Source organism: Chenopodium quinoa, unplaced genomic scaffold (genome assembly GCF_001683475.1).
Source record: "Chenopodium quinoa cultivar QQ74 unplaced genomic scaffold, ASM168347v1, whole genome shotgun sequence".
Lineage (NCBI taxonomy): Eukaryota > Viridiplantae > Streptophyta > Magnoliopsida > Caryophyllales > Amaranthaceae > Chenopodium > Chenopodium quinoa.
The window spans coordinates 24787-35564 of NW_018744555.1; the positions used below are offsets into that span (position 1 = coordinate 24787).

General features: G+C 33.7%; 1 protein-coding gene across 1 annotated transcript; it reads right to left on the reverse strand.

Moving 5' to 3' along the window:
• Positions 1-6828: 6828 nt before the first annotated feature.
• LOC110699003 (symplekin-like) lies at positions 6829-9569 on the reverse strand. The gene is made up of 9 exons (XM_021876486.1): positions 9409-9569; positions 9257-9319; positions 9057-9164; positions 8857-8940; positions 8716-8763; positions 7733-7806; positions 7205-7297; positions 7028-7108; positions 6829-6933 (listed from the first exon to the last, which is right to left on the reverse strand). Exons 1-7 carry the CDS (start codon positions 9523-9525, stop codon positions 7273-7275), a joined length of 519 nt encoding a protein of 172 aa, XP_021732178.1. The 5' UTR covers positions 9526-9569; the 3' UTR covers positions 6829-6933; positions 7028-7108; positions 7205-7272.
• Positions 9570-10778: the final 1209 nt, after the last annotated feature.

A 10778-nucleotide genomic window follows, 5' to 3' on the forward strand; every position in this document is an offset into this window, starting at 1 on the left:
AGAACATATTATACTTAATAAAAGAACATAATTTATTATATAAAAGAACACATGCGAAAAGAATATAAGAAAAGGTATATACCTTTTTTTCGTTGCAATTTGTTTGAAACGATAATCTTTTTTCTTCTTTTGTCCTTTTTCATCAGCTTGTTCAGGTTTTTTCCTCCTTGATTTCAGTTTCATCCTTTTTTATTTCAGTATTATCATTTCCTTTAGCTTTATCATCACTTTTAAAATAAATTTTAAGAAATTTTCTAATTAGTACTCATATGATAATGTACCAATCATATAAAGAACACACTCATAACAATTTATAGGATGTGGAGAGGTAATCTCATATTAAAAAAAAAATAAAAAATAAAAAAAAATCAAAAACTACTACCTTCCTACAAGCTGATTAGAATAATCTATGGTTTTAAAGTATGATTGATTACTACTACACTTCCTACAAGTTGCTAACTCCCTAATACACTACATTATTGAAGCCCAAAAAACAAGATTATGCAGAAAGTAATGAAACAAAAGAAACATCTAGGCAACAAATGCATTGTAGGAACAAATGTTTTAGGAACAAATTAAATTAGAATGTAAAATGGGGCAATAATTAATAAATGGAAGGATTACCAAATCTCTTAAATAGTAGGCTAATAGCAAATTAGGAATGTATCTCATCATACTTCAAACAAGTATTCCACAGTATAGACTTGATAAGTGAGATTTTAATGTAAATGATTTATGCTATTTAATTCATGGGACTTGTAGTGGGCCATTATTTAATATTGATAATAGCAAAAAGTGACAATTTTAATGAAAGACTAAGCTTGATTAGTGGGTAATTACCCAACTCCCATTTCTGCTCCCCCCCTCTATTTTATAAAAATGGAACATTACCTACTTTATTAACATCTTTCTTAGTATTTACACCAGCCAAGACAGAAGCATGTACAGCGGCTCTATAGGCAACTGCCTCATCTAGGTTAATGCTTCTACAAAGCTCCTTCCCATTGAGAAACTCTTGCAAAAGCTGCTGGATCTTAGGAATTCGGGTTGATCCTCCGACAAGGACTACATCATGAACATCACTCTTCTCCATCTTAGCATCTTTCAAGCACTAATCAACTGGATGAAAACACTTCTTAAATAAATTCAACTTCTCAAATCGAGCACAAGTAATAGTTGATGTAAAATCAATACCCTCAAAAAGGCAATCAATCTCTACAGTAGTTTCATGAGCATGTAAAAAAAAAAAAAAAAAAAACAAAAACGAAAGAAAAGAAAAGGGCCTACCATCAATTTGGGCTTCTCAAAAAATGAATGTACCACCCCAACCCTCTCCCCTCCCCCTTTAAAAACCGAGGCTCTATGATATACAGGGTAACAATTAAGGGACACGCTGAAAAGGCCAATATCACAATACAATAGTAAGCTAAATTTCCAAGTAGATAAACCAGTAGCAATAATCCAATATAAGAACACCGTATTACATCAAAAAGAACATTATCAGAAACATTAACTTTAAATAAAAGAACATAATACAAATTTGAAAAAGAACATCGTATTACATCAAAAAGAACATTATCAGAAACAATTAATTAATCATTTCATACCAAACAGATCTACCATTTTTAATTGCATTAAGGACTTCAAAAATTCCAAATTAACTCATAAACAATAACATAGACCCTACCAAACAGATTTACAATTTTTTAGTACACTGACAACTTGAAATGCCAAATTAAGTGAGAAAAGGATGTTTTGTACTCCACTTACTCTGTTTTTGCCAAACTCTCTATGGATTTCAAGATATGAGGGTCCACAATTGGAGCAACATCTTCACCTTCTTCTTTCTTTTTGCTTTTTTTCCTTTAATATTTTTGAAAGTTGTTTTCAATGGAATATCTTCCTCATTTACCACTTTTTGCTCACTAAAATTAAAAAAAAAAAAAATCAAACAAACATGCATAGAACCTCTTAACTTTCTGATTTACAATTATCTTTTTTAAACACAATTAAAAGTACAAAATTATAGAATTGAATGAGAAATTTGCACTTATGCATCGTTTATGGCCTTCATAATTGCAAAAAAACTTGATTAATTTCTGAAGATGATTCGAATTTTGAGTAAAATAGGGTTTCTTTGAAAGGGGGAAAATGGGGAAGATGAACGGTTACTTTTTACATTTTTTTGCAGAGTAAATTTTAGGAGAGAGAAAAGTAAAAGTTTACTTCAATTAAAGTGGACCCCAAAATTTTCAAAAACCCATCAATTGTCCATCCCCAATTAAATGCGCGTACTCTTAAAACGTATAGGATATTCTTTTCTAGACCATGTTCTTTTTTATTCCATGTTCCTACTGCGTTTTATTAAGTCAGTGATGTCGTTTTGTAGCGGGTGTACCATGCCCACGGTACACCAGCCTGTACGAAACAATTATTATACATTAACATGCAAAATATGCGCATTCCTAGCAAAGGCACCCCATTTGATACACCTCCAAATGTTTTGGTTCTCATTTTCATCAATTTTTCTAAGCAGCTTCATGTAAATCATATGCACAATCTCCATGCACAAGTTTATCTATCAATAATAAATACAGGATATTGTTCACTAGGTAGAAAGCTTAAACTTGATATAAGACAGTAGCTTTCATTGTAATTAGAAACTTAATTTACATGCACTTCAACCAGCTACACTAGCTTCCACTGGATGATTCTTTACTTTTCTCTGGGACGACATCCTTGTCAGAGCTGCCTGCATCCCAGCCTCAGGTTGGCCTGACTGCGACTGACTTCCAGCTTGAGAATCAGAGGCGATGCCGAGTACATTAAGTACAGACCTGAGACCATAGATGCAATCATAATCCTCAGTCCATGATTTTATGACAAAAGGTGGTCAAATATGCCACAAAACAGAGATAAATTTGGACATACCTTGGGAGAGAAGATTTTATATTCGGCTGGTTTGCATGAGCAGCCAGAGGTGCTTTGAGTGCAGGAATTTTATTTAGAGCAGCTTCAAGCTGAGCTTGTGGCAACTAGAAAAAAAACAGTACTAACATTTAAAACAAAACTCCAAAGGCACCACGAATATTCAGAATTTATGCGTTGTAAACATTTTTTCTAACAGAACTTATGTCAGGCTAATGTGATTATACCATCCAAAGAAAGTATAACTTTATTTCACTATTAAACAGTGTCATGCACAAACTGTCTGGTCTTGAAGGAGTTTGCAAGCAGACAGCATTATTCTAATGAGAACATCTCTTTACAAACCACCATGCGCTTAATGGCAACAAGCAAAAGTAATTTAAGAGTTGCTCCCTCTAGGTCCCAGATTCAAGCTAGTCTGCAGATACATGTGCTCAATTAAAAATGCTAAAACCTAGTAGGATTATTCTTATGAATAACTTACGAGGAAGAAGTCAACCAGAATTGAAAAGCTTCAATCTCTTTCCGAAAGAAGATTAGGTAGCTTAAAGTGGAAGAACCAAGAATTCTACAAGCCTTTAAAAATATATATATATGTAGGGTTGTGATCCAGTGAGAAGATTCTTAAAATAGGAAGGATGAGAAGCAATCTAAACCATCCAAATCTAATAATCCTACGTTCACAATTAACTCAAATATCATGATAAGAAATTTTGATCTCTGCTACTTCTAAGTTCTAATTCCAGAGAGCAAATGAATTTTAAAAGTTTTGACTCATTCATATTGCAAAATGCAACGAAATAGAACTGTAGTATACTACTTTATAATAAATACAATTGTTGCATTTAAAAATTTGAATATCCAAAATTAAGAAATTTTCATAGTGAAGTGATGAGTGTGGTAGAATTACAAAGTGAATCATGAGAGGTTTTTGTTATCATGAGTAAGTGAGTATGTCATCTTACCGTAAAAAAAATTGCACATTCATGTAATAAATTTTGCAAATTTATTTAATAAATTATGCACATTGTGTTTACAAACTTTGCATATTCGATTTAAAATTTATGCATATATTGATATATATTTAGATAAGAATATATGCACATTTGGTTGTGGGGTTGGATTTCAATCGTAGTCATTGGATAAATTAAAATATGAACGGTGAGGATTCCTTCTCATTCTTCTTATTTTAAGCCCCTTCTCATTTAACCCTATATATATACACACTATAAAACTTAGGATCCCAGTTTTCAGTTTTCATTCATATGTGAAAACAGTAGAATCATACTGAATTGAAATATCGTTGTTTCTATTTTAGTATAATATAGGACTTTTTTGTTAGAAAATACCTAATAAAACCTAAATTTTGTGAGAAACTACCTAATAAAAAAAATGTTGTAAGTAACTACCTAATAAAAGGTAAAATATTGTAAGATACTACCTTTGGCCGAATTTCCATCGTTGACCTAATTATATGGCGTTGACCCACCTCAAAACATCCCCGAAACTGCCACGTGGGTTGGCTTTTAAGGTGGTAAAGTTATTTTCGTGGTGGTTGGAGGATATCTGAGTTGGTGAGGGTAGTTTTGTGCTTCGGGGTGGTTATTTTTGGGGTTAGAGGTGGTGATTTTGGGGTTGGAGGGTGGTTTTGGCATGGCGGAGGCAATTTCAAGTAAGTTGTGTTAGTTTTGGGGTTGAAAGCGGTGGTTTCGGGTGTGTTTTAAGGTGGGTCAACTGCGGAAATCCGGTAGAGGTAGTATTTTACAACATTTTACCTTTTATTAGGTAGTTTCTTACAACATTTTAACATTTTATTAGGTAGTTTCTTACAAATTTTTTTATTAGGTAGTTTCTCACAAATCTTGGTTTTATTAGGTAGTTTCTGACAAAAAGTCCTATAATTTGATTCCCTGATAAAATGCCTAGAAAAGATGGCTCATAAAAAAACACGGAGACATATCAGAACATTGGACATACCTGAAGCAACAGGGTAAAAGAATGAGGCTGTGTCAATTGTGCACATTTGAGAAATCCAACCCATAACTTTGGGTATTTCCATATCTGTTAGACAATGTGCCAATCATAAGATTCAAGGAAACATGAAGGTATGAGAAATAAATAGCAAGACAACTTATAGCTGAATATGTTACCTGCTTGCTTACAAGTCGAGAAAGGATATCCATTATGAAGTCACCTACAGTGTGAAAATTAAAAAAATTTAGAGTAATCTTTTCAAAGTGAAATGCAAATGAATACTAAGACTAAGAAACCATTGTAATACACTAATTCTAATACTAATAACCAACAAGGTCACTCTAAGCTGGTTGAAATGTAAGGCAAAATAACGTTGTTAGAAGTAGCCTCAATTTATGAGGCAATGTAAAATCCTGCCTCACAATTAAAATGTGCGGTGTAACAAATCCAACAAAATATGGTGGCAAGATTTTCCTAAATGCATGAACAGATCACAAGGGTGGATGATTATTTAGCTAAGTTGGTTAAAGCCTTGAGGGGGTGGTACTCTAGACCTAGGAACAAATTCCGTCTACATCATTTACCCTAGTGGCTCTCTCTACACCAAAAAGAAAAAAGAAAAAAAAGAAGAGATCACGAGGAAAACATATACCTATAACTGAATGTATCCATCAAAGGCTGTTTTGGTTAAGTATTAGTTGGTACTTCATACAAGTAGCATGCACCATAAATAATAACACAATATTCAAGTACTAAATCAAAGCAAAAAATGATCTCGCCATCCGAAATACTTGAAATATGAAAGTGGCAGTTAAAGGTAATAGTTGAAAAATGAAAGTGGCAGTTACAGGTAAATGGCATCTCCCAATGAAATTGGCAGCTAGACAAGATCAAACTTAGGGTATGCTAATACATATAGTCAAACAAATTAACTTGAAAATGAAGAAAGACAGCAAGCAAATATCTGAAAAATAGCATATCTTGGTCATCACTTTGTGGGAGCAAATCACTCGTACTCCTTCTGTCCCACATTACTTTTACATTTTGGTTTTTTCATGCGAATTAAGGAATTTGGGACATTATATGATTTAAGTATAAAGGTTGTCCTTTTTTTTTTGTTTGTTTTATTTAATTAATCTATGACAAAAAGGAGATATATCATTTAAGTCATTTTGGAACTTAGTGAGATATGGTCCCCATAAACTTTTTATTCATAGTGGGTACATTTTTAGGGAAAAATTGAGTATATTTGTGTCTTTAACATTTTCCAATGAAGGCCTAATGAGGATAATTATAAAAGGAAATGGGAAACACATTTTGGGACACCAAAAATGGAAATGGGAAAAGTAAAGAGATATGGAGGGAGTATTAATCTTGCCTAAAGCCGGTTTCAACACAAAAGTACTCATGGAAGAGACCTTAACCTTCCAAGTGAATTTACAAATAAGATAAAAGAAGCAGAATTAAAATTTAAAAGAAGAACATATGGCATCTCACAAGGGATTAAGGAAAAATCAGAGAATTGATTCAATGGAACAAAGACAGGACTTAGAGTTTGCTAAGACTTACAGTCAGCAAATGAAATAGCCAAATTAGATGCACAAGATGTGTACTTAAAAGAGTTTATTAATTTATTTTTTTTTTATTTCTAATAATACTATTATTTTTCTTTTTCTCCAGCCCCTGACATTTATTGCACAAGTTTGGGGTAGCTTCACATATTATGAACATTAAGTGGCTTGAGCAACAGATTTTAAGCACATCAAGACAGCAAGCCAAGCGGCAGAGTTTATATAGCTTTGTTTCAGACAAAAGAAGCAAATCTTTGCTTGCTTATTTCAACAACAAATAAATTAAAGAAAGACATAATAGAAAATAGCTTTAAAGGCTAGAGAATCAAAGAAAGAGCAAAGTACATTAATATTACAGCATGCAGAAGAAAAAAAATATCCCTCTTACCAAAGCTGGAAAAGCACCGATTGCTTGTAGTACTGTTCTCATGAACAACAATGGAAGAGGAATCTGTTCAACCTACAAGTAGAATAGGGGAAAACAAAACCAAAGGCTATAGGATTAACATAAGGGAAAAAAATAAAGAGAAAACAGAAGATTGTTCAGAACATACCAGCTGATTCAGAACCTTGGCAATTACTTGCTGTGTGAACAGTTGTCTTTGCTCAAAGCAAGCATTACATGCATCAGTCACCTGTTCATGGAAAGGAAATACAAGTAAGATCATATTAAGATGGGAATCTAGACACAAGCAGATGTAAAAATATAAAGATGGTGACAAGAAAAATGCCTTCTTCAAAGGAATTCCATCTTTATCAGGATCTATGCTGTGGATGGCAATTAACACTTCTGATGGAGTTAGCACAGGATTAGGAGTCGAACCCTGCAAAACAATTGGTTCAAGTGGTTAGATAATACTCCATAGAATGGTTTAAGTAGTTGCTGAATCTATGTGGGTTTTCCCACTCAAAATCAAAAGTCAATGGATTCCATGAACAAAGAACTTCTCAATGCGAATAGTTTTCCGTTAACACTTTGGATACTACCAAGAATAGCAAATCATGACACACATCCTCCAGGCTCTAGTAGGATGAAAAAATCAGCATATAGGTAGTTCAATTTGACAGTTTAGGCAAAGAGAAAGAAAAAAGTCTTCCCTCTACTTTTTGTCATCTTCCTCATCTTTACTTGAGATAATACATTAAGATTAAAAAAAAAAAAAAAAAATAGCAATACAAAATTTCTACTGCTTTCAGATCGACATCCTAGTAGTAAGAATACTATTCCAAACCGGCAATAACAATTAGCAAGAATATACCTGCAGCAAGCGTGCAAGAGCAGTCTGGAACTTGTCTTGGGGAGATTAACAGCATGAGGGAAGACCCTCAACACCTGACAATACAAAGTCAATAACGATTACTCCATAAATTGCCTACTCCAAAAACCTAGAAATACAGCTATAAAATAATGATATGCAGGCATTGAAACTGTAGTCAAAGTTATAAGATGAATAGTGAATAAATCTAAACATCTCATCTATAGTGAAACGGAGGTAGTATTTCCACAGCAACAATAACAATAGTCGGGGGTCCTAACATGAAAAAAGTGGTGAATCATCGAAGCAAAGGTGATCACAAAAAGACAAGGAGAGACAGTTACAGCGTTATTTTTGGGACCCTCTCTTCCTCCAATGTTCTAAAATATACTTCCTCTGTTTTTTTATACTCGTAACACTTCTCTTTTCACACTTGCCGATACATTATTTCAATCGTTAATATCTTTAATTGTGAATATGTAAAAATTATAAACATCAGATATTAAAATAGTATAGATCGAGACTAATCTAACAAGATCCCACATGACTATATTTTTATTTAATCCTAAATCGTTAAAGCTAGTCAAAGTAGAGTACATGAACAATGTAAAAGTCAAACTGTTGCAACTATAAAAAAACGGAAGAAGAGTATATATATATATATATATATATTAGAAAGAAAAAAAAAACAGATGTAGCTTCAATCAGCACAAAGGTAACCTAGAATTCTGGAAGTTGATGAACATAAGTAAACAGGTTGATGATATGCTACATGCTATTACCATCCCTAACAACGCTTAAAGGTGAGGGAAATTATACTATACACTATCCAACAAGTAAATACAGAGAAACTATCTAAGAAAATAATTCTATAAATAGTAGCATTTTCTCTGCAAGCTGCAGGTGATAAATCAAATGCCTACACAGTATCATTTACAAACAAGCATGAAAGAGATTAACATAGAGAGCATAATTGTAGAAAGAACCTCCTCTTTTGGTAGAAAGGGCAATATTGGAAACAGAATCTCTATATCCTGTACCATGCAAAAGTAAATATGCATTAGTATATTACCTATTCTACATGGAAGTTATGAGAAGCAGAGATAAGAAAGAAAAATATACTATACCTTTATCTTTGTCTCATAAAGTTTTTTAATAGTAAATATCAATTCTGCAGATGGAACCCTGCCATCTGTAAGAGTATGCAAAACCTATAGCATGGAAAATTATGTGTCTCAGAATTTGGGCATTTTAGTTCCACATGCCTCATAAAAGGATAAAAGGCAAGGAAATATTATTCTCTAAGGTACAATAAATCTGAACAAACCTGCATCAGAAGGTTCTCACTTCCATCAGGTGGATCAGAGATAATCTCAAGAAGAGGTGGTGATGCACCCATTGTCCGAATAAGAATAGGCATCTGGCTATGAATTGCCTGTACAAAACCAAACAGTTTAAGAATGAGCAAATAAAAAAGTGCATAAATAACCCAGTCAAATGACCTTTCACATGCAAATCCAAATACACCTGTTTCGCTGACTCTGGTGAGCTTTTATATATGATAAATATTTGACGAAGAAGAGTATGTTTCTGCAAGCAAAGTCGACCACAAAAGACAAAATATTCAATTAGACAACAGATAACAAAGTCAAACACAACCAACTAAGAAAATGTGTCACCTTTGTACATAGGGCAAAATACAGTGACATGCATTGTTGTGCTTCAGATACGGAAGTACTGGCAACAATTCCCGGTGTGCAAGGCGGGGAATTATGAGCAGATGATTCTATGGCCATTGTTTCCCCTGTCGATTGGTCTTTCGCAGCCAACGTTATTTCAAGACTCTGATCAAGTTTAAAAACAACGGGGTAAGGGGACATCAAAAACAGATTGAAATTTACACGAAGTGGAATGCAACCATAGAGAATACAAACGCAAAAGCACATCAGGTTCAGAATTCAAATTAAAGCAGAGAATGATAAACCATCAACCACGTTACCAGAGGACATTAGCATAATGCACATCACCATAAGAAGAAAAGGGGCCAAAAAGAGCAAGAAGTAAGAAAAAGTTAAAAAAAAAGTCACCTCATCAGGACAAAGAATTTTAAAATTTAAAATCACATCAATGTGACCACTTCACCATCTGCTCATCCATGTCCTAGGGAGCACTTTCCATCAACAAGAGTGAAAAGAAAAGCAAGAGGCTTCACATGGTTTTTTTTTTTTTTTTTTTTTTTTTTTTTTTTTTTTTTTGTGGGGGGGGGGGGGGGTTACCAAATTACAACCTCACAATTTTTAATCATGCCAATGCTTGGCTAAAGTTCATTCATCGTAGTAAAATCCCATGTCAAATGTATTCCAGGTGATCTACAAGCCCACCGTAAATTAAATAATCTGCTACACCACAAAGTCAGATCATCAATCACCAGCAGAAAGCAAAAACATTCATAACAGAGATCCCACAAATTTGAAAGACAACAAATTATACATTCAGAAAAAAAATAATTTTGATAGTCTCTATTCCGAAGCCAAACAAACATATCAGAATCAAGAGTAAATTTCAGATTAGCTCTAGGGTAAGGGTGTTTTCAAAGACAAGGAAGATTTTTTATGAGGTACAGTATTACGGGATGGAGTAACTATATATAAGATATAGGGTAAGGCCGTTAGGGTGAGGATATGGGTACACTATTATGGGACGGAGTAACATCAAATAAAATAGAGTTATAAAGAGTGTCTTATTGCATAAACCCATTTTTCTTTGCAATTCCCGTGATTTCAAGAGCTCAAGTAATAGTGTTTGGCGCCATATTAATATAAAAGAGCATGACTGAGGCAGGTTTGTAAATCTCTCCAATCTTTCACTACCATCTCATCAGAAAGAAATTCACCCTACCCTTACTCTGTATAATGGGTCTTACTCAGCCAACTATCTCTTACAAAAAGATCCTTCCCCACAATGGTAGCTTCTGAACAGCCTACATATAACAATGGAGCTAATCTGCTGGAAGGTTGCCCAATCCATAGATTAGCTCTAGAGTGCAGGT

Coding starts and splice junctions, on each gene's coding strand:
- LOC110699003 (XM_021876486.1), bottom strand. CDS start 9,525: ATGGCCATAGAATCATCTGCTCATAATTCCCCGCCTTGCACACCGGGA. Junction 7,807..8,715: donor CCTTTCTACCAAAAGAGGAG/GTTCTTTCTACA, acceptor TTGTATTGTCAG/GTGTTGAGGGTCTTCCCTCA. Junction 7,298..7,732: donor CTCTTGCACGCTTGCTGCAG/GTATATTCTTGC, acceptor ATTGTTTTGCAG/GGTTCGACTCCTAATCCTGT.